Genomic DNA, 24,134 nt, shown 5'->3' with positions numbered 1-24,134 from the left:
TCCTTAAAACTTTCATTAGATATGATTCGACACATCTATCTGATACTACCACTAGTACTATTACTACTACTGATATTAATAATATTAATATTAATTAGAACTTACATGAAACTAATAATTAACAATAAGAACGAGCAAACCTACTCTGCAAACTAAACTACATTAAACACAAAATGTTAAAACTAAAAAGGACTAAAATAAAATAATCTACGTAAAATACCAAACTGTGGAGTTCATGTGTGATACTATTTTGTCTGTCTCTTACAGTGAGATATTACATAGTTGTTATATGCTTGCACGAATCCCGGGATAACTATAACTAACTAACAGATAAACAGATAAATTAAGTGGAACCAAAGAGCGATATTCCACCAGACTCCATTAGTTGGCAGCAAAGCAGCACAAGCGATTAAACGCAGAGGAAGACCAGTGTCAGCTGATGGAGCACATCAGGTGCTGTTTACTCTGGACTTGTTTCTTCTGTCTGGTACCGTTTATCCGCCCTCTTACCCCGGCAGGTGGCGATGGCCCGGACCTATCACTAACAGGTCGATCACATGAGCTCCTCTGCAGCCAGGAGTTCAGTGTAGGTGACTTCCATGTGTGTGTAAGAGAGAGAAAGAGAGATGTGTTTGTGTGTTTGTGTGTGTGTGTGTGTGTGTGTGTGTGTGTGTGTGTGTGTGTGTGTGTAAGGGCGAGAAAGAGAGAGGTTTCTCTATGTGTGTGTGTGAGAGAGATTTATCTGTGTTAGTGTGTGTGAATAGATCTGTGTGTGTGTGTGTGTGTGTGTGTGTGTGTGTAAGGGCGAGAAAGAGAGAGGTTTCTCTATGTGTGTGTGAATAGATCTGTGTGTGTGTGTGTGTGTGTGTGTGTGTGTAAGGACGAGAAAGAGAGAAAGAGAGAGGTTTCTCTATGTGTGTGTGTGAGAGAGAGATTTATCTGTGTGTGTGTGAATAGAGAGAGAGATGTCTCTCTCTCTCTCTCTCTTTCTCTCTCTCTCTGTGTGTGTGTGTGTGTGTGTGTGTGTGAATAGAGAGAGAGGTGTCTCTCTCTGTGTGTGTGTGTGTGTGTTCTCCTCCTCCTATCACTGTGAAGCTGCAGTGGAGGACTGACAGCCTGTTGCTATCATTTCAACAGTTAGGAGTGTATCCGGACTAAAGAGATGGCTCTGCTAATGGAGCACCAGTTCAGACAGCTGCCAGCTGACAGACAAGTGGAAACAAGACCGTTTCTGGAAGCTGTGTCATACCTTCCACCATTCTTTGGTAAGTGAAGTTTCCACAGTGTGACACAGGGGAGACTACATTAATGGGACTGCAAATGAAGTTGTGAATTTTAAAAATAGATGACAGCAGGGAAAATGTATAGTTGTGGTGGTTTATGATTAACCTCTCAAAGGCTTCCAGATTAATGCCACAGACCGATCGTGCTTTATACTTCCAGGACTGTTAAACTGGTCCAGTAGGCAAAAAATGTGCAGTTTACGTTAAAATTACCATCCATGCAATGGACGTGTTTTTTTCCACTGCTGTGAATCTTCATTTGGAATTTGTCTGATAATTAAACACTGAACTTGTGGTGAGGATAAATCTGTCACAACACTTCCATCTCGTTTAACAAAACGATGTTGCTCTTCCTAATGATAATCTTTTCTGGATCGTGTTTCTCTCCACCAACCTGTCCACAATCCTTTAGCATGCATAATTTACTCCACTGGCCTGGATTTTAAGTTGTGAAAATTGATTAGTACGGTGTTGAGTTCCCCATGCCCATTCACCGGTGCCGCGGTGCGCCAGGGCATCTTTGTGCGGCTTCATTCTCTATTAATATGCCAAAGTCCCTCCATTGAATTTGCCACGTGAAACCCTTGAGATGAACCAAGTCTGATGTTGATATTAAGCTCTTTCCTCCTTGTCACCATTATTCTTCCTGACCCAGAAATATTTGAGCCAACTTTCCTACAGGCCATTACCATCCCGCACACTCATAGTACATTCACACAGGTGTCTGAAACTCTCTTGCCTAATTAGTGTCCTAATAAACTTCACTCCACTGGCATGGTCAGTCTCCTGTTAGTCTTGTTTCAACTCACCAGTGTATTTTATTTTTATTTATATCTAAATAGAGACTTGTTATTTAACCTGTAGTAGTAAAAGTTAGTAGTAAAATCTTATCATGGCTTTGCCTCAAATCATTCTGAGTCATTTCAATTAGTAAGTTTTACTTTATGCTTGTTATTAGTAATAAATAATTAGTAGATAAATAATTCGTTTCAGAAGTCCAATATTTAGTACAAAAACCTTTTCCCCGTGGAGTGTATGGAAATTAAAGGGATCTGAAACATTAAATGATGCCATTAGTGTTGTGGCAATGCATTACACTGCATTGCACAATAGAAAAGGCTTAGTCATGGGTAGTTTCCAGTAACAGCTCAAGTGCTAAAGGCTGTCTGTTGTGTTAGCAGGTCAGCCATGAGCCATGTGAGGTCGGCACTCGAGATGTCTTGTTGTTCATTATTACTATTCACTCAGCATCGCCTAATTAACAGATACCAAATGATAACACTGTGAGGTGTCTGATACTCGCTGTCCAACAGCAGATTTTTGTCACCGCAGACATTTTGACCTGTCACTGGTGGGAAAACAAAGGAAAAACACTTTCTTAACAAATGTTCACTAAACAATCCTGCACTTTATTTATTTATAATCATTTGTTGTAGAGTCAATGCTCACCTGTCACCCTACAACATACCTGCTGTGCAGCACTGATGCAGGGTGCGATCAGAGGTTACACAGGTTTAAAACTTTTAACCAGAGGGTGCAAAAAAATCACTGGCACTTTGCACATGCTTTTTCCATCATTTTACTAAAGCTATATCATTATTCACGAGGGGTCGCTACAGCACACAGCTCTATTTATTTGATTTGGTAGTTTTCAGTTCTTTTAAAAAACCAGATGCCTGATGCAACTCCAAAGGGATTTGTGTCTGCTTTCAGAAACAGGGGCAAATGTGTAAACCACTTAGGTTTTTAAAGACATTACTGTTCAGCAGTGTACAAGTATGGACAGGTCAAATAGCAAACATGAGATTAAGCTCATGGGATACCATTGTAATCATAAAGGACAACTATAATTAAAAAAAAATCTAACTTGTCATTTGTTAACAGCAAGTTGCTAAAGGGGTTGTGAGATTGTTCATAAGTCCCCACAGATGATCCTGTGCATTCAAACCGGAGTTTAAGTCAAGTTTAATACAGATTCAAATTCAGCTTTTGTGTTAATTAGTAGGAGATGTTGATTACCTCCAAAGAGAATGTTCATCATCTCATATGAGCTCAGTAGTTTTTGTTCACATGTGTGGGGAAATAAGTTTTGACTTCTTTAATTGCGAGTCACAGCCTGTGTAAATATTCCTCCTCAGACTGCCTCGGCTCTACTATCTTTGCACCGATCAAGGCTGACATATCGGGTAACATCACAGTAAGTACGGCCCTTGACTTCTACATTGCTAATGGATGATACAATGATGCAATAACTGTTTTATTTAACAGAAAATCAAGTCCGTTTATGATAGCAACCCCGGACGGTTCAAGACTCTCCAGCAGATTTTGGAGGCAGAGAAGGAAATGCATGGAGGAGAATGGCCCAGAGTTGGAGCAACTTTGGCACTTATGTGGCTAAAAAGGTGTGAGAAACTCTACATTTTAGACCAGGGGTGTCAAACATAAGGCCCAGGGGTCAGAATCAGCCCAGCAAAGATTCCAAGTAGGCCCGGTGGACGATTTTCTAAAACGTGAAGGAGGGCATATATTTTAAACTTTTAACTATATTTTAAAATGTAGTTTTAAAAATACTTTCAACTATTAATTTGACATCTTTTCCTGCTGATAAAGAATCCCCAACAGCCATTCATACCACGGCAAACGTTCTGCTAGCACTCTGAGCCCAGAGTGCTAGCAGAACTTTTTCTGTAATTTCACACATTTATCATTATAAAAACTGAGATTTTCTGTTGAAACAACACTTCTTCAGCTTTTATTAATATATCTTAGGGACTGACTGTGTAGTTAAAAGTCCTTACATTGACAGAAAGTGGAGTTTCACTCTTCTGTCAATGCCACTTAATGTGGCCGTCGATGTAAAATGAGTTTGACATCCCTGTCTTAGACTGTTGTGCTGCACTTGCTTCGTCAAGCTGAGAAAAGTCCTCGTCCATAATCACTGTGCATGTCTTCTTGTCCAAAAGGGGTCTAAAATTCATCCAAGTTTTCCTTCAGAGCCTGGTGGACGGTGAAAAGGACGAGAACAATCCAAACCTTATCCGAGTCAATGTCACCAAAGCCTATGAAATAGCACTTAAAAGATATCACGGCTGGTTTGTGCAACAACTGTTCAAGGTGCATTCAAAGTAGCTACAACTTTTTTTTTTATACAATAAATGTGTCATAAGCGCATTAGACGCGTAGGCTTGTGAGTAAAATCTGTGCTTGTTCTTATAGGCGGCTCTTTTTGCTGCTCCGTATAAGTCCGATTTCCTGAGAGCCCTCTCCAAGGGTCGGGATGTCAAGGAAGAGGACTGCTTGGAAAAAATCAGAAAATTTCTCATCAACTTCTCTGCAACTGTTGATGCTATATATGACATGTACAATAAGATGAATGCTGATCTAGACTACACAGTGTAAATGCAGGACTTCCCTGCGTTTTCCTCAGTGGGAGTGATGTAATCATTAAGTCGTTTATGTTCAGTAGCTCTGCAGTCCACATGTTTAAAAGACAGCTCACTGTGACAGAGCATAATATTCACTTCCGGCTTTGCTGGTGAATCTTTTCCTCAATCTTATTTGATTCTGGGACGAGAAATCCAAATATAGCTATACAGTAAATATTGTTTTTACATAACAATTGCATTTCTTTACTCTGTGTTTGAACATTCGTGTTGCATTCAGCTTTTAAATTATTGTTGGGTGTTTATATCTATTCTTATGAGTACTCAGTACACAGAAATGTGTTAGAACTTTACCAGGAATCAAAGTTAACTTAACCAGACAGGACCGAGACGTTAATATGTGGGATATCTGATGCTGATATATTTAATCAGCCTGTGACAAGTCATCACAAAATATAAGATTAATTATGAATTAGAAAGTTTCTAATCACACGGAGGAAACAATATAAATTGGGAAACGGTTTAATTTTGCCATTATAATGGGTGTCATAGTGTCATGCTACCTTTAAGCAATATCTCTCTAACACAGGGCTCTATGGTAGTTACACTGAAGTGAATACAGAGAGAGAAGAATCCATATGTTTCAGCTTATCCACCAAACACTGTATTGTATAGCTGTCTGTGATTGGAGTTAAACTTAATCATTACCTGCACTACAACCAGCAATCACTATCATGACTTCCAGTATTTAGGGCTCCTCTCTCTATTCCTGCTCTACATGAACATTCTCTATTGCACACACCTGTTTGTGCCTTAAGCTGGAGGTGCGGCTCATTTAAGCGACTGTGTCAGCTTTTCTGTGTTTGATTGTTTTTATTGTTTTATACATCATTCACTATTAAAGGCAAAGTCTGCCTAACGTATACTTAGCTGCTATGCTAAGTTGTGCTGTCTTAAGCAGTGCTTCATCAGTGTTTCTCATTCTAAAGGCGCTTTTTACCCTTTAAGCATCATTTTAAAAAGGTTTTTCATTGCAGTTTTTCACATCTCTAAAGGAGTAATTTCAAGTAAATGTCAAATGATTGATGAGTGTGGTGTGTCTTCTCGCATTATGTTGCAGTGTGTGTACTGTACAAGAAAACGAATATTTTTCTTTCATATTATGTATTAAAAAATGACAGTTTGTGTGATTATCAATGAAATTATTTGTCTTCTTTAGTTTGTTCCCTATCATTGTGTAATTAATGTGTGTAATTAATGTGTAATTAATGTGTATTGTTCAACCCCCATTTCTTTAGATTTTGCTTCTAAGAAGCCAGACTTTCTTGTCATTTTTTAAAGGAGGCCTTGAGCAATAGTTCTCCACGCTTTCAGAAGGTCTTTCAAAGTTTCTCTTTAACCATTGGCTGATTTTTCACTCATTTTCAGTCCAGTCCTTGCATCTTATCATTTTCAAAGGAATGCTTTTTGTTTGCTAAACCACTTAACACTGACCTATGACCTATTTATGCATAAAAAAGACACCCGACACAAGGGATGAGCCAGTGTTGTCGCTCCACCTAAAAGACAACTTGGGAAAGAAACTATCTTAAATTCTATCTTTAGGAACTTGTCTACTACCAGCCTGTCACAAAACATATAATTTCTCCCTATTTCTTTATCTGAATTGCTGAAAAATGCCAACGCTAACACAGTTTGATAGGCATGAAATAGTATTTTTGCACCAATAAGGGGATCTCAGTGGAAGGGTGGCTGTCAAATAGGCATTCTTAAGGAAGAGAAACAGAGAGCCAAAATTACACAAGAACTGGAATAAGAATCAGTGGCAACAGGTTTCATGGAGTGACGAATCTAAATGTGAAATTTTTAGTTACAGTAACAGAATCAACTTACTTGGATTTCCTCACCGGGATTTTTTTTTTTAAACATGGATTAAGATACAGGAAAGCTTGGCTTTCCAGGTTATGTTGAAGGAAAGGAAATGCTGACTTTCAAACTCATTCGAATTTTATAAACTCCGTTTTTGCCTTATATATTGTGTTTCCACATTTAATGTTTATACTAAATCGCTGCACTTGTTTCCAATTTTTCTTGCAAAATATAAAAGAAATGAAGGGTGGCTCAAATTTTGTAATGAAATACTTTTTGATAGTAATCTTGTCTGTGACCACCAATGACAGTTTTGTTTGTCAATATTTTTACAATAAGACATCTCTATTTTTACAGCAATCTCAGTGCTTGGGCTAACCTTGAATGCTAAAGCTTTTTTTACATTATGTGGGGGTCAGTGATAAAATATACACAGTGAAGCAGCTTTAAAAGCAGTAAATGACAACATCAAAAGAAGTGGCTCTTTGTTTTGATAACTGCTCAGACATTCTTATTCTTTTGTATAGTGCCTCATGTTCCTTTTGTTGGGCTTGCCACACCCTCCTCATAGGAATTTAGTAAACTCTTCTCCGCTCCATTGTGCGAGTTTGAAGAGTGGAATAGAGTGTCAGAATCTGACAAACTGCTGCTGTGTGAAGGTATGTTGTTTCAGCAGTGCATTCATGTGTTTTTGGCACAGAAAACCAGGTTAACAATTAACTTTCAATCTCTGCTTTGGTTTAGCATAAAATTAGATGTCTTCAAAATAAAATGAAAATTCCAGAATAGTGTGGTGCAAAAGAAAACAAGTGCAGTGATTTATTGAACCATGTGCAAATATTCATGGAAATACTGCATATAAGGCAAAAAACAGACTTTGCACAATTCTATCAAATTTACATTTTTCATCATTGACATGCTGAAAATTGAAGCTGTTGCCAATCAGATGCTTTCCAGATGGTTTTGCAGGGTGGATCAAAGTCTGACTGCATTTTTTTGCTTTCTTTGTTTTGATAAGATTACAACATCCCGGCCTGAAACGCACCAAGTTTTTGTGTGTTTTACAGATGGGTGTAGACACTGTTGCACCTCTCTCCCCTGACCTCCTCTGTACATTCTGACAACGATGATTTGAACCAAAAATTTCACATTGAAATTCAGTACTCCATAACCAGTCCAGTTCTTGTATGATTTGGCATACCTTAGCCTTTTTCTCTCTCTTTCCCTTCCATAAGAATGGTTTCTTGACAGCCACCCTTTCACTGAGACCACCTTGTTAGTGCAAAAATACTATTTTGTGCCTGTCAAACTGTGTTATCTTGACATTTTCAGTAGATTCAGCTGAGTAAATCAGCACAAATTATATGTTTTTGTGACAGGCTGCTATTAACAAAGAGACTAAAGATAGAATTTCTTTCCTAAGCTTTCAAACAAAACACTGGTTGATCCCTTGAGTTAGGTGTCTTTTTATGCATGGAAGGGTCATAGGTCAGTGTTAAGTGGCTTAACAAAGAAAAAGCATACCTGTGAAAATGATAAGGTGCAAGGACTGGACTGAAAAAGCATCCAATGTCCAAAGAATCTTTTTAAAAATACTTTCAGAAAGCCTGGAGAACTATTGCTCAAAACTACTTTTAAAAAATGACATGAATTCTGGCTCCGTTCTTTATAATTTTGCTCACTGGAACCAAAATATAAAGAATGACTCATGACTTTTGCACAGTAATGTTGATGACAGAATGAGAGGTACTGTAGACAAAAAACAAACAAGCAAGGAAACAGATAACGTCAGCTCGGAACTGTTGTTTATGGCGGTACAAGAAGAGGAGAAAATTCCTGGTGCACCATAGTGGCTTGTAATGGCATGTAAATTGTGCTCAGGTGTCTTTGTAATTCCAGGAAAAATCCGGAGACTTCACTGAAGTCAGCCTCGAGCGGCATTGGAGTCAACACCTAGCGGCCACACGTGGTACTTCACCTCAAAACTTCCGTGTTGGCTCCTGCTTTGAGGCAAGGATGTGGTCACTTTGTCCCACCCAAAGTTTGTGAAAGCGGCCGTTGTTCTGTGAGACTTTAGGGCAACTGTTTTAGCTAATTCACTTTCATCTGGATGCCTGGAGTTGCATTAAAGCTGAAGATGCATTCAAGGAGCGCACAGTAGATCAGAGAAAACACGTCCAAACGTTCTATGGGATAAAGTTACGGAGCAGACTGTAAACATTTCTAAGAAAATGAAAACTGGATTTACTGGTTAGAGGAAGGTAAGGAATATACCATACTCTTTAACGGCTTCTTCTGCTAAAGAAATAGAAATATTTTACTGTATCTGTGTTAGCTGAATAATTAATGAGAGTTGCGCACAAACTTTTTTTTTTTAAATAATACCTTAGTGTAGAAAAAGTGATATGAATTTGTATGTTCATTATTCTTCTTATTAGTTTTCATCATAATTTATTTTTAACGTCGTTTTTGTGCTTTTAAAAATATAAAAACACTTTCCCGTGTTCTTTTATTTTCTCACTTATTAATATAAATATTAATATAAATGAGATGTTTGTATTTTTTTTACGCTATTATCTTTCAAACTCTTAAAATCTATTTCAACTAAAGACTTACTCAAAATCATAATTCTAATCTTGTTCTTTTGCTTGCTCTTCTTTCCTGCGCTCGTTTGGCACAGTCGTCACGCTCTGTGGCTCTGGATAATGTCACGTTAGCTCTGGCAAAGCAGGAAATCCCACATCCCTGAGGGGACCCTCAGTGTCACTCACAGTGAGAAACTTTCAAAAGTGAATTTCTACTTCTCGACCCCATTAATGGATAATATGAGCCTTGGGTCAACTTGATGTTTTATGATCCCATCCTATCACTCTGATCCAGAAACCCTTAGTAATGCAGTCTTTGCTCTTAGTGTTTCAGTCTTCTTATAATCAGGGGCAGCCTTTTGTTATGCCTGTCTTTTTACCATCAAATGCCCACTGAGGTGTAAAGGCATGATAATCCAGTGTGTCAAAAGGGGCTGTGAGTCATTTCTCTTGCTTCAGTGGGACCCCAGGTTTATATTGTTTGTATTGCTTCTTTTACAGCAGAGTTTGGCTTAGATTGGTTGGCTGTCTTGAGCAAATTCAGAAAGACCTGTTTTTTTTTTAAAGTCCATGCTGCACAAAGTGTGAGAGTATGCTGCAGCTGTACTGTGTGTGTGCATGTGTTTTGCGTAGAGATACTATAATATATGCATCTGTAATAGAAAAACATTCAGAGCATTCATTTAGTAAATGTCCCGTGTTAAACAGGAAGGTGGTGTGATTCTGCCTTCTAGAGAAAACACGCTCAACCGACCAATGGGAGTCAAGACTCGTACTGATGTTGGCATTGCTCCTTTTTTAAAGTTTTCCATACATCCCTCCTCTAAACACAGACACTCTTGTTGTATCACTAGGGACATACCGATGTTTCGTCTGTACTCTTGTGCCACTGTTTTACTTGATGCTTACTTTTCTTTGCTCTGCACAGCGCCCACATGCTTCAGCATCATTTCCAGTTTCCCCCCGAAGAGGAATTTGGCACATCATTGTGATAAAAGGGATGAATGAGGTACAGAGCACTCCTAAATGCATGATGTTAAATCTACTTTACGCTTTAAATGTGGATTTCAAGTGCCACTGTGGTAATTGCAGTCTTAATACATCTTCTCTTTAGTCAGAATAATGTGTTGCTGAGTGCAGTTTGCTCATCATATTGTCTAATGTTAAAAGCACTGCTGTGCAGCGTTAAATAAAACTGGCATATTACAGTTTAACCCTGCACAGAAATGCCATATAAAGTATTTAATCTGGTTTTTATAAATGTATTGATCAGTCAGATCTTGGGATTTTTACCAACTTGTTTTTTAAAATTGCATGTCTAATACCATTTCATACAGACAGCATATAAATGGGAGTCACTGACGCCTTTCTAAGGCTTTTACCCTTCAGCAAGCAACTTGGCGGTGGTGACCACTGGAGACTGTGCTTGTGTCTTATATCCTCCTTCCTAATGTGACCTGAGAAAATGATCAGGTCCACTATAATTAAATACAGCTCAGCTCTCTCTCTTGTAATAGCAAGCAAGAGCTTGAAATAAAATAATAGTAATAATGAAATGACCAAAGATCCTTATCAAATATTCTAGCTGGCACTTTCTTTATTAATATATTAGAAAAGTTATTTTTCTACATAAATAAACAGATTTAATATTTATCTTTTTGTTTTAAACAAGACCTTTGTGACATTTAAAGAACCTGCTGCTTCCTCACAACATTTTTATCATTTGTATTCCAGGGGCGATCTGCTATCTTCAAAAGGCGGCACCTTGCCTTGCCCAAGGCCAACACCATCGGCTCTGAACCAACCAGAGACACTCTCTCGGTGGATTTGGGAGACAGTGAGGCTGCTCAGCCTGAGGGTGATGGAGCCTTCCCTTTATCTGAGCTCTCAAACCTGTTCGAGAGCCAGGATGGATCCCCAGCAACTCAGGACTCGAGTCAGGAGTCAATTCTGGAGCCGGCCCAGCCGGGCCAGCCTGCAGACAGCAGACAGTACCTACGGATGAAGTTCCACGGTGCTTTCAAGAAGGGCATATCCAACCCAATGGACCTCCTGGAATCCACCATATATGAGTCAAATGTGGTTCCTGCTCCCAAGAAAGCACCCATGGACTCACTCTTTGACTATGGCACCTACGGAAGCTCAAGCAACCAGAAAAGACGCAGAAAGAAGATCCCAAGAGGGTGAGAGAAAAGATCTAAGCTGTTCTCAAACTGCAGCACTTGTGTGCTTCCAGGAAACATGGAAAAAGATTCAAACATCTCGCCTTAGGCGTTTACCTTTCTGTCGTTAAAATATACTGGATTTTTATCCGTGGACAAAAGGGCTAGTTTGGAAAAGTTTTGTCATTAAAAAACAAAATCCTCCCACATTGGCCACTCTGCAGACAGAGGTGTGCCACATGAAGTGGTGCAGTTTGAACACATAGAGACGCACTGTGTGTGAAGCACAGTCCCTAAAAGCCAACAGAGAGCATGTTGTTGTTTCCCCTGCAGCCGCTGAGGTAATATTAAGGTTGCTGTCTGTTCCTGGCTGCCCTACCTGCCCCATACGCACAGAGGTCTATTTATTGGAGCAGTGAAGGCCGTTTGATTGTTTATATAGTTTGTAAGTAAAAAAAAAATCTTAATGTTCTATCAGTGAAATATTATTAAAAATTCACTGGTTCACAGGGAGTTCCTGCTCTTGTTGGATCGTCAGTTCAGTTGGAACATGTAACGCAACGTAAATCCTGTTTCTGTGTCATCTCAGTAAAACAGAGGCATCCTGTGACGAGAGCCAGAGCTCTGATCCTCCAAAAGTCGTGAAAGTATTCAACCGCTGGCTTCTCTTCGACTGTGTGTCACGTGGAGACCCCGCGGAACTCGAGGGCCTGTTGGAGTACCTGCAAAGCAACAACAAGAGGTTAACCGATGAGGAATTCAGAGGTACGTTTTAAGATGCAGGTGATTCATATTTGTTTCCTACTCTTTCTAATGTTTTTTTTTTTAACGTTTTGTCAGCTCTGCGCTCAGCTTTGTCCTCTGGCTCCTTTGACTTTTTGCACTTCCTCGCCTCTCCCTGTCTCTATCTGGTTCTGACTCCGACAATATTAAGAGGAAAAGGTGGAATGACGTTAGTCTTTGTCTGACCCAGTGCAAAGCTTCCTGTGTGTGTCTGAGGAGCTTTATGTCAGGCAGCAGAGAGAAATCACAGCAAACTATGGCCTCTGTTAGAGAGTTTAAATAGTGCTTTATTTTTAGGCTCAGAATCTCATAATAGCTTGTTTAAAAGGGCTTGTTTGACCCCTGTCTTTAACAGCCTGTTACTGTAAATCCCAAATACTGATTTATTTCCAGCAATTCCCAAAACTTGGGCTAATTTATCGTGTACATGTTCTGGGGTGTACTACAGTACATCTGATAGGATTGGGGTAGCCTTGGATGGTGGAGGCCTAAAGGGGTATTGGAAGCTTTTGTATCACACTTAGATTAGATTAAATAAAGAAATAAAATCCCTTTCTAAACAAAATATTTTTGGATTAAAGTCTTTTCTTTTTCTTTCTGGTGAACTTTTTTCTTTCTACCAGAGCCATACACAGGTAAGACATGTCTGCCAAAAGCTTTGATGAACCTTTATGGCCGTCAGAACAACACCATCCCAGTGCTGGTGAACATAGCAGAGAAGAATGGGAGTCTCAGAGAGTTCATAAATACGCCTTTCAGGGACGTCTACTACAGAGGTATGAAAATAATCCCAAAATGACCACATGCAGTTGCAGAAAATGCATTTGTGCTTTAAATTAATGTGATTTTACAGTTAGTATATAGGGCTGCTGTCCCTTCTTCTTGCCCTGAGTTACAGCTGGCAGGGGAAAATGTGTTTATAGTTAATATGTTTGCAATGTCTTGGAACCCTGAATTGGAGAAATGGTGAAGAAAACAACAACTGTTTACAGTCCAAACACCATTTGTTTGGCTTTCACTCCTTACACTGTTAGCTGTGTATGAGTTGTTAGGTCACTCAGTGTAACCTCTGAGCTTTTACTCCTTTTTGCACTTTTGGGAATTATTGTAGAAGACAGTTACTAAAACTTTGAGCTCCTGAAAACCTGTCCACAAACCCAACCCTTACTCCAAATTGATTTAATTACCACAAAGCAGTGGTATGACATAACGTAATATTTCTTCTGCTGGGTTCGGTGGCGTTCTCAGGCCAGACAGCGCTCCACATTGCCATCGAACGACGCTGTAAGCAGTATGTGAAGCTGCTGGTGGAAAAGGGAGCTGACGTTCATGCCCAGGCGAGGGGACGCTTCTTCCAGCCCAAAGACGAGGGTGGTTACTTCTACTTTGGTAAAGACCTTTGTAAGCACATAAAAACTTATGTGCTTCTGTTTTTCTACTTTTAGCACACCTATTCCCAGTCAGCCACACATACAGAGTCCTGGAAATGCATATAATCTTTATATAATTGGGTGGTTTGTTTGAGATTTGTATGACTTCACCGGTCACATTTTCAATTTCCACTCTCACTGCTTTGCTCATAAGCGGTTATTCAGCTTTTTTACAATGCAGAATTCACATCAGCGCAACGCAGGAGCTGCCAAGATCAAGTAGTTAACGCAGGGAGTATTTTTCTGGCAAATAAACAGCTGTTTCCATGGAGAAATGAAGTGACATTTTGGCAGAGCCAATACACTCAGGGTACTGCTGTGGTCCAGTGGTGAGCTCCACCTTTACTTCTACCCAGATTCTTTTGACATATTGAGGAACTTTTATTAGTGACGCTCTGAAAACACATGAAAAGACGAGCCTTATGTCAGCTGTTCAAGGACTGCATCCAGTGAAAGGTGTCTGTGTCCTGCATTTGAGAAATGTAAACATCCTCTGCTGGTACAAAGCACCTCATTGACCTGGTAACAGCAATAGTAGTAGTAGTAACATCAGAGCCGGCAAAGTAAACCCAACACTGCCCTCTGCTGGGTAATGTTCAGATTTTACTAAGGGACAGTATATAACAGGTTTGACATCAGCTGTGTGAAGTACCCAGAAAAAAATGTCTTTATATACATGTTATAATTTTTAATTGCAATCGAACAATATAAATGATGCACATTGTTTTTCTCCTAAAACGTCAAAAGAAAAGTAGATTTGCTACATTATGGGCTCTATTTTTAATTTTATTAAAAATGTTTATTGTATATTTTACCCAAACCAAATTTAAAAATTGTCTGTATGGTCACAATCGAGCATCACACTCCTTACTCATCAAACAGGGGATGATTTCTATTTGCACTTAGCATGGCTGTCATTCCCAAATCCCAGCGTGTCCGGGCACAGTGTGAGTAATTTGCTGCGGAGCTTTGCAGTGAGGTGTACAGGAACCTGGCAGGGCTGATGGCTAATGGGATTTAGACTCACGCTAACACTCTGCATGCACCCGTGCAAATCCATGAAGAAGAGCGTTTCTATGCGGGGTGACAAAGTAATCTGTCACCCATGGCAACGGCTCATTTTCAGCAGCTGCTTTTGGCACTCTGGCCCCATTGCGCCCCTCCCTCAAACAACTGCTAATTGTGCTGTTTTCATAGGGGGGATTTAAGTCAGATCTTTGATCCATGTTTTGTATGCTTTGCAGGGACATACAGACACCAGCTACAGTTCCTAATTAACCCTCCTGTTGGTTTGCTTATTTTTAATCTGAAATGCAGCTTTCCTAATAATCTCCTGTGATTTCAGAATTAAGTGAACGCACACACACTCTCTGTCTGTTTGCCCAGGTGAGCTGCCTCTCTCTCTGGCTGCCTGCACGAACCAGCCTGACATAGTGCACTACCTGACGGAGAATCCGCACAAGAAAGCTGACCTGCGACGCCAGGATTCACGTGGAAACACGGTGCTGCACGCGCTGGTGCACATTGCAGACAACACCAAAGACAACACGCGTTTCCTCACAAAGATGTACGACCTGCTGCTAATCAAGACTGCCAAGCTTTACCCAGACTGCAACCTGGAGACAGTGCCGAACAATGATGGCATGTCGCCTCTCATGATGGCTGCCAGATTGGGCAAGATAGGGGTAGATAAAATGTTTTAAGCATCATTTTCACTTATTATAGAAAGTGCAGACCAAAGATGCTTAGGCCACCTTGTTCATGTTCCCCCAGATTTTTCAACACATTATCCGACGTGAGATCAAAGACGAGGAAGTTCGTCATCTGTCCCGTAAGTTTAAGGACTGGGCCTATGGTCCGGTGTACTCCTCCCTCTATGATCTCTCTTCACTGGATACATGTGGCGAGGAGCCATCTGTGCTGGAAATCCTTGTCTACACCAGTCACAATGAGGTAAACAAAGACAGTATTTTCTTAGTTTTTTTCTTTCAAAACTTGAAATTAAGGTTTTTGAGCCCACCGTTTGATTATTAAAACATCTAAACTAAGCATAAAAAAATACACGGGAAACATGGCACATTGTGTACATGTACAAATATCAGGATTTATTTATATTTTTATGTTTTCATCACATCTATTAGCATCATGTTTTTGGTCCTCTGTTGTCAGAACCGCCATGAGATGCTGGCAGTGGAGCCCATCAATGAGCTGTTGAGGGCCAAATGGAAAAGGTTTGCTGCTGTCACTTTTTACATCAGTGTGTTCTCCTACCTCATCACCATGATCATATTCACTCTGGTGGCTTATTACCAACCAACAGATGGAAAGGTAGGTGTGAAATGACTTTTCAAGACACCACTTGAATATTTTCATTTATCATTGCAGGGATTTAATTTTATGTTCTGTCTCATGTATAAAATACAATGCATCCTCTGCTATTGCAGCAATTTTATGTTCCATATTTGTTCCAGTTCTGCACTAACAGGACGTTCAGTGCTCTATATTATAAGAATATTTACTTTTTTCGGGGTGCGGGGGATCTGCTTCCCTGCCAAGAGGCAGATAAGGAGATTGATGGCATTCTCATATCTTTACAATAAATATTAAGCTACAGGCAGCTGACAGTTATCTTTGTTTAGCATAAGCAGGAGGGAAACAGTGAGCATACCTCTATCCAAACTTTGAAATGTGAAACTCCAGAGTAAAATGTGACAAATTGACATCTTACGGGGGATTACATGCTAATACTAAACTAAGATAAAAGCTGCAGGCTTGGGGTTTATTCTGATAGATATAAGATTGATAGCAATCTTCTCATCCAACTCTCAGCGAGGAAGTGAAGACACATAGGCCTCCAAAATGATAAACTAATCCTTTAATTTACCGTTTGGTCATAGTCACTTTTTTCCTTATAAACATTCTGCATATGATGCTTTTCGTGTGTGTTTTGCTAAGATGATCAGATGTTCTTCCTTCCAGCCTCCATACCCACGTACCACATCGTCTGACTACTGGCGGATGGCCGGGGAGATTGTCACACTGGCTTCAGGAATCTTCTTCTTCCTCTCAAATGTTAGTGTGTGCCGTCCGACCTCTTGTTGTATTCTGACCATCGCTTGGTTGCTGCTTTCTCCCAGTCTCTTTTAGCCTGTTCAGCAGTGTTGTTGTCACTGTGGAAATGTTTCTCTCACTTTTTTTTGTTTTTGTAGATTAAGGACCTCTTCCTGAAAAAGTGCCCTGGGGTGAAGTCTTTATTTATTGATGGATCCTTTCAACTGCTGTAGTAAGTCTCCATCCTCTGTACTCGCAGGCTCTGATCCTCACCTCCGCTATATCGTTTGCTGGCTTTTACCCGAGGCAAATTTCGCATCCTTTTAATTGAGTCATCTAATTAATTTGTCAGCCTCCTCGCTGGCATGTTTTATATTTTGAATCTTTAATTAAACCCATGATCCAAACACAGAGCAGAGGATGTCGAGCATCCTCTCTGAACTGTGTTGATTTAGATCATTAGCCGTGATGTATACATTCTGTTAAAATGCCAAATGCCAGCAGTCGTATCTTCCTGCCATCCTCCCTACTTCAGTATTACACAATTCACCAGTGGTACTGGTTTACTGACAAAGTTATTCTCTGTCCTCTCTAGCTTCATCTACTCTGTATTGATTATAGTCACAGCTGCTCTCTACCTGTCTGGCATTAAGGCCTACGTCTCTGTCATGGTGTTTGCACTCGCCCTGGGCTGGATGAACACACTTTACTTCACCAGGGGCCTGAAGCTCACGGGCACCTACAGCATCATGATACAAAAGGTTAGACTGTGAAAATGGACAGCTAATTAAAAAAATGCAAGAAATCCAAAGGCTTGTGTGTGTCTTAACATTTGTTTTCTTCTTAGATTCTTATCAAGGACCTTTTCAGGTTTCTGCTGGTGTATGTACTCTTCATGATCGGTTTTGCATCAGGTAAGCTACCGGGGGGTTTGCATCTGTTACCTGTTTTTATGTTTGTCTAATGAGGCCACTGGCGCTGGCTCTAAAGAAAGACAACAGCACCTTGAAAAAAATTATACAATCGTCACACTTTTAGTAACTGCTTTCAATCCTTATGATAATCACACATTCTGCTGGCTGTAGCATCATATTTATAATAATCAGACTGAATGAAGGTGAATGTTCATGCAAGTGCTCACAGACTCTTAGCCAACCTGCCTTTTGTTTCCATCCCACAGCCTTGGTATCTCTGCTGACAGTGTGCCCAGTGTGTAACGGTAGTTGCCCAACCGACCAAACAACCTACCCTACATGCAGGGACAATAACACTTTCAGCACTTTCCTTCTGGACCTCTTCAAGCTCACCATTGGGATGGGAGACCTGGACATGATCTACAGTGCACAGGATCCAGTCGTCTTTCTCATCCTGTTAGTTACTTACATCATTCTCACCTTCGTGCTGCTACTCAACATGTTGATCGCTTTGATGGGGGAGACAGTGGGTCAGGTCTCCAAGGAGAGCAAAAAAATCTGGAAGCTTCAGGTGAGTCAGTTGTTTGTGGAAGCCGACGAAAAACGAGGCTCATTTAAACATATAATTTAAATGGAAAAGAAATTAAAGCCTTATAATTGCCAGCAGGGGGCGACGCTTCTGCTAGCATAAACGAGTTTGATTACATAGAAGCCAATGAGAAAATAAACTTCCTGCACACTTGATTTTTGACTTTCCTAACACATTTGTGGTCTCAGTGTCTACTGACAAGTTTTATTTTAAAGAGTATGATGATTATTTATAGAACCATAACTTACTGTAATACAAAGCACCTCTGTCTGTGTCTTTGTTTTTTTTTATTTTGTCTGCCCGCTCCTCCTACATGATCAACCAGACTTGAGCACAGGTGCATCTTAGGCCCCTGAAGGTTCTTATCTAACTCAGCTATTAGCACAGCATCATGTTGCCTAGTATCTGCCTAGCAACAGACTAAAATGCTTTTTTTTCCCCCTGTTTTTTTATTTCTTTCTGTTTGGACTACTGTAGCTCACTTTATGTAGGGGTCAGTCAGTCGTTGCTCTCACATCTGCAGCTGGTTCAAAATCCCGCAGCACAACTCATAACAGGAACTTATAAAAGAGAACATAAAACAAAGTACTGAGATCCAGGAGGAAGCTCAGAGGGGGCAGAGCCTTTTCTATTGTTGCTCCTAAATTATGGAAAAACTTGCCCTTGCACATTAGAGAGGTCCCTTCACTGTCCACTTTTAAAACATGTCTTAAAACCCATTTTTATTCTTTGGCTTTTGACCGTAGTGAGACTTAGGTTTTTTTTATTTTTTTAATTAAACCGTTTATTAACTAACTAATTAAATATTTTACTTTTTTTTCTCTTTTTTTTGGCTTTTATTTTTATCTTATGTAATTGTATTATTTAGTTATTTAGTACAGCACTTTGTGTCAGCTGTGGTTGTTGTTAAAGTGCTTTATAAATAAAGATGATGATGATGATGATAAAATAACCTGTTTTAGCATTTAGGCACCTATAACATCTTATATGACCATTGTATCATTTTTAATTTCACCAAACTAACGTCATATTTAAATCCAGAAAAGTTGAATTATGTGTGATATATTATTACACTATCACTTTACCTGGCAACCACCTAGCAACAAGCTCACACCTGTTTTTTTGGCTTTAATGTACCTACAACACTTGATGAAAGCACTGAATCGTATTAAATTCACACAGTAACGTCTCATTCATATCCAGAGAAGTTGAATTATACATGCATAACAACCACCTAACAACGGCCTAAAATGACCCATGTTTAGTGTATGAACACCTGCCACCTGTATTTGGTTACTTTCCTCGTTGTGATTAAACATATCAGTATGCCAACAGCACAAACGGATAAAACGACACGGTAGCATGGGCATACACTGGTGAAGTCAAATAGATGACAGAGTTCAGAATATGAGTATGTTGTGATTAAGAGGGCTGCAGCATCCCTCAAACGTGTCAGTGAGATCAGGCTGCAGTTCATCCTGTGGAAATCTTCAGTTTGTGAAGCATATAGTTGCCAGAGATTCATTCTCTAGACATAATGATAATAATATGTTACATTTTCTTTATGGCAAACTATCAAGAACTTCTTGATATTTATTTATTTATTTATTTATACATAAAACAGGGACAATAGATATTAACATTGCTTTAAACAAAAATGCAGCTGATGTAGGAGTTCGCTAATTTGCAGACCTTGTCCCTGATTAGACACATATGTCAATACAAATATAACTCAAAAAGCAGCAAATAATAATAATGTTGATAATAATAACAAACAGCATCTACTACAAGTAAATCCAACATTTAAGAACAATTACGAGTGATAGAAGACCCATTTCTGGGATCCCAAATGTACTTTTTTTAGGCTATAATTTTGCCTTTACTTTAAAACTTATGAGATCAGTTCATGTTGTTATTTTTGGTGGCAAAGTGCTCCAAATCTGTGAGTATTTAACTGTAAAAGAGCACTGACAAAATGTTGTGTTATATTTCCCTAATTTACAACCACCAGTAATTAAGCTGCCCTTGTGGTTACACCTTTACTGCTGAATTTCAAAATCTGCTTTGTTATGATAGTTTCTGTTTACTTCAAATATTTTTCATAATTTGTACCCCCAGTGGGCAACGACTATCTTGGACATCGAGCGCTCGTTCCCGGTCTGTCTTCGCAAGTCTTTTCGAGTTGGAGAGATGGTGACGGTGGGGAAGAACTATGATGGCACACCTGATCGGCGCTGGTGTTTCAGGTGATCTGTCTGATTCGTAATCTGTGCCACCCAACAGCGCCGGCGATACATCTAAGAAATCTCATTGCTAATGGGGTCCTTTTGTGTAATCAGGGTGGACGAGGTTAACTGGTGTCACTGGAATCAGAACCTGGCGATAATTAACGAGGATCCGGGAAAGAGTGATACCATCCAAGCCAACGGGTTGCAGCAGGGCGTTAGAGCTTTGAGGAGAGGTGAGAGATTCTCGTTGCATTCTTGTGGTTAAATAAACAGACAGATACAATGTACACTTATCTGGACCACACACTCATTTAATCTTCCTTGTTATCGACCTTAGATCGCTGGTCCACAGTGGTCCCGCGGGCGGTGGAGTTGAGCAAAGGTTCTCAGTCTCATGATCTCGCGGTAGAGATGGAGCCGCTGTCACCCAGGCACTGATTCCTGCAGATGATGAGTGCTGTCCTTGTGATGAGGAGACAGCAGAAAGCCATCAGCATCAGTGAAATCACTCTGCAGGGAACGATTTGGCCAATAAGTGTACTAATTTGCACGCGTCTCCTGTGCCTTTTGTTCAGAAAAGCTGTCGCGAATATAAAAGCAGCACACTCTGTGTAACAGGACAGACGACATGCAGAGACACTGGATAAAGAATTGCCGAGTTAAAGACATTAAATGCTGTTAGAAACTAACCCTGAGACCAAAAAAGGATAACAAAAAATGTGTTTTGTAAGCAGGGAGCTGTAATTTGTTTTGTACTTGTCACATAAGAATGGAAAATCTCACAAAAATGTACTGTACCTCCACTTTTCAGACATTAGTGTCGGAATACTCAGGGATATAAGAAAGCGAGAATATTTCAGCATTTACAGTGCCATATACTCTCAAAAACACAATCGTAGCAGGCTAGCAGAAGCATAATTACAATTTTATTGCATTTTTTGTGCTAGTAATAAAACTTAGCACCTATATTTACAATAAGAGATACTTCTTTATGAAAACATATCAATAAATATTTATAGACTTATAGAATAGAACTTTTTCACTTTTAATTTTCTTACTTTGTGTTTTGCAAAGTCCTCCCCCGTGTGTTCTTAATTACGCTCCACATGCTGATTTAAATGTTCATTTTCTAAAGTGTAGGGGAGCAGTATCTGCAAAGAGGACACATCTATTATAGAAAGTCTATTTCTTTCCATTTTTATATGATATTAATTAAATAGTTTCCAAAGTTTGACAATCTCAGGCTAGGAATTCCAGCTTAGGACTGAAACTATTTACATTATTGCACGTATACAGAGACATTATTCTGACCATGGTGGGCATGATGAGCAGGTTATAGTTGTCAAGCAAGTATGCAAATGGAAAACAATAGCTTTCCGTGTTCTTTTGCAGCTGGGGTATTTGCATAATCAACTCTCAGTCCCTCCATTATGTACTTCCCCTTATTTGCTGCAGTGTTTTCATTGCAATTGGCTCCTTGCCCTATATAGCTTGTTTTTAAAAACACTGCTTGTTTGTGCTACTGCATTACACAACAGCTGATGGGCTGTACATTTCATTTTCACTTATTCATTACTGTTAAAAGTCACATATTATGTTTACATTTCCAATCTATGACTGTTCATTTTTATACTGTTTGTACGTTGCTGCACAGAACAGTAAACACTGACTGTATTTTATATGTTTTTTGTCTTTTGGGTGCTTTTTCTACAGAAAATACTTTCCAGTTAGGTTTTGAATGATTAAAAAACCACGTTGCTATTTTACTCCCAAAGGTAAATAAAACCTGACGTTAGACAACAGTGAGTGAGACGACGGTCTAATGTGGTTTAATCCATCCGAGGAAATGCTGAAAGGATTCCTTTTCTTCTGTGTCAATAATTGCTATCAGTTTATGACTTCTATTGTTTAGTTTGCATTTAATACTAGTCCCTAGCCACTTTATTAGTTATACCTTGCCAGTACCTGATTGGACCTCTTATGTCTTCAGAACTGCCTTAATTTGTAATGCGCAGTTTCAACAAGGTAATCTTCAGAGATTTTGGTCCATGTTGATATGATAGCATCACACAGCTGCTGCAGATTTGCCAGCCGCACATCCATGATGCAAATCTCCCAAAGGTTCTCTATTAGATTGAGATCTGGTGACTGTGGAGGCAGTCAGTAGCATAGTGAGCTCATTTTAATCCTCAAGAAACCAGTTTGAAATGATTTGAACTTCATGACATGGTGCGTTATCTCGCCCGAAGCAACCATTAGAAGATGGGTACACTTTGGTCATAGAGGGATACAGATGGTCAGCAACAATACCAAGGTAAATTGTGAGGTTTGAACAATGATAAGGAGTTCAAAGCATGCCAAGAATATATCCCCACCCCATTACACCACCAGCATCAGCATGAACCATTGATACAAGGCAGGATGGAGCCACGCGTTCATGCTGTTTATGGTAAACTCTTATCCTACTATTCAAAGGTTGCTGCATAAATTCAGACTCATCTGTTTTTGCAATCTTCTTTTGTCCAATTTTGGTGAGCCTGTGCAAATTGTAGCCTTGGTTTCCTGTTCTTAAGCTGACAGGAGTGGCACAGAATGCGGTCTTTTGCTGCTGTAGCCCATCTGCGTCAAGGTTTGACGTGTTGCACATTCAGAGATGGTATTCTGCATAGCTTGGTTGTAATGAGTGGTTATTTGAGATAGTGTTGCCTTGCTATCAGCAGGAAGCAGTTTGGCCTCCTCTGATCTCTGACTTCAAAAAGGCATTTTCACCCAAAGAACTGCCACTCAGTGGATATTTTCTTTTTTCTCTTTCCATTCTCTCTAAACTCCAGAGACGGTTGTGTGGGTTAATCCCGGTGGATCAGCAGTTTCTGAAATACTCAGACCAGCCCGCCTGGTACCAACAACCATGCAATGTTCAAAGTCACTTAAAGCACCTTTCTTCCCCATTCAGATGCCCAGTTTGAACTTCAGCGGGTCATCCTGACCATGTCTGCACGTCTAAATGCAGTGAGGTGACTGACTGATTTGCATTAATAAGCAATTGAACATATGTACCTAACAAAGTGGCCAGTGAGCGTATGTAGTTAGGCTATTATCATAATAGTTATAAAGAATATTCCCTTTCTTTCCATGAAAAAAATACAATTCTACAATCTAAGATCTGCATTATCTAAAGTGTTTTAAAATGACAAATAATGTATACAAAAGTCAAAATTAACCTTAATTTTCATAAACTCATGCAGTATTCCTGACCTCTGCAATCCTCATCTGCATCACTTGCAGTTCCTTCTCTGGCCTGCTGATGGCTGCAGAGCTCTAAATTCCTCTACCGCTGTTGCAAGTTGAGATTCCAGTTGACAGAGTGTTAGCCATGTCTACCGTTGTGACTCTAGGGCATCTATATATAGTATATTTTAATTATAGCTGTAAATAATCAATTGTGAGGGCTAACTGTTCTAAAAACATATGGTAAAGTGAACAGAATGCGGTTCGCCAATGAAATCTATTTTCCCACTGGACCTCAGGTCTTATTGATGCCCTTGGAAACACCTGGCCAGTGATTATGGGCTTTTGCCTTCCTAATGAAAGCACAAGCTGGCAACAATTTATGGAGTGGTTCATTGCCTTTCACATTTCATCGTTACACCTCACCTTTCCCTATTTAAAGAGGAGCCGGAATGGCAATTCTCACTAATGATAACCGAAGCCTGACTGGACACCTCTTGTCCTTCTCCTCTCTCTCCTCGCTCACTGAGGCCAGCAGCGCTGAAGGACACAGGGAATCTCTCGCCACCTCAGAGAAGAGGCTAATCCTCTTTGCCCCAACTTTAACTGGGCCACTAATCCTCCAGGTT

At 39.8% G+C, this 24,134-nt stretch overlaps 2 protein-coding genes across 3 annotated transcripts; both read left to right on the top strand.

The window, feature by feature from the left end:
* Window positions 1-449: 449 nt before the first annotated feature.
* On the top strand, window positions 450-5,868 carry gltpa (glycolipid transfer protein a). Its single transcript, XM_087848709.1, has 6 exons — window positions 450-586; window positions 1,138-1,265; window positions 3,422-3,480; window positions 3,552-3,685; window positions 4,247-4,397; window positions 4,500-5,868. The coding sequence occupies exons 2-6, from the start codon at window positions 1,163-1,165 to the stop codon at window positions 4,680-4,682; spliced, it is 630 nt and encodes a 209-aa protein (XP_087704835.1). The 5' UTR covers window positions 450-586; window positions 1,138-1,162; the 3' UTR covers window positions 4,683-5,868.
* Window positions 5,869-8,562: 2,694 nt separating this feature from the next.
* trpv4 (transient receptor potential cation channel, subfamily V, member 4) lies at window positions 8,563-21,956 on the top strand. Of its 2 annotated transcripts, XM_006784231.3 has the most exons (17): window positions 8,563-8,796; window positions 10,049-10,129; window positions 10,855-11,303; window positions 11,872-12,047; window positions 12,689-12,841; window positions 13,314-13,454; window positions 14,882-15,180; window positions 15,269-15,448; window positions 15,665-15,823; window positions 16,475-16,567; window positions 16,705-16,778; window positions 17,142-17,307; window positions 17,394-17,460; window positions 17,727-18,031; window positions 20,168-20,295; window positions 20,389-20,510; window positions 20,615-21,956. In XM_006784231.3, exons 2-17 carry the CDS (start codon window positions 10,121-10,123, stop codon window positions 20,713-20,715), a joined length of 2,622 nt encoding a protein of 873 aa, XP_006784294.2. In that variant the 5' UTR covers window positions 8,563-8,796; window positions 10,049-10,120; the 3' UTR covers window positions 20,716-21,956. The 2 variants fall into 2 exon arrangements, with proteins under 2 accessions (XP_006784294.2, XP_087705232.1); XM_087849106.1 differs by lacking the exon at window positions 8,563-8,796 and having other exon boundaries at window positions 10,022-10,129.
* Window positions 21,957-24,134: the final 2,178 nt, after the last annotated feature.

Source organism: Neolamprologus brichardi, chromosome 12 (assembly GCF_056152115.1).
Source record: "Neolamprologus brichardi isolate AB-2024 chromosome 12, ASM5615211v1, whole genome shotgun sequence".
Lineage (NCBI taxonomy): Eukaryota > Metazoa > Chordata > Actinopteri > Cichliformes > Cichlidae > Neolamprologus > Neolamprologus brichardi.
This window is presented reverse-complemented; position numbering and strand designations above follow the sequence as displayed.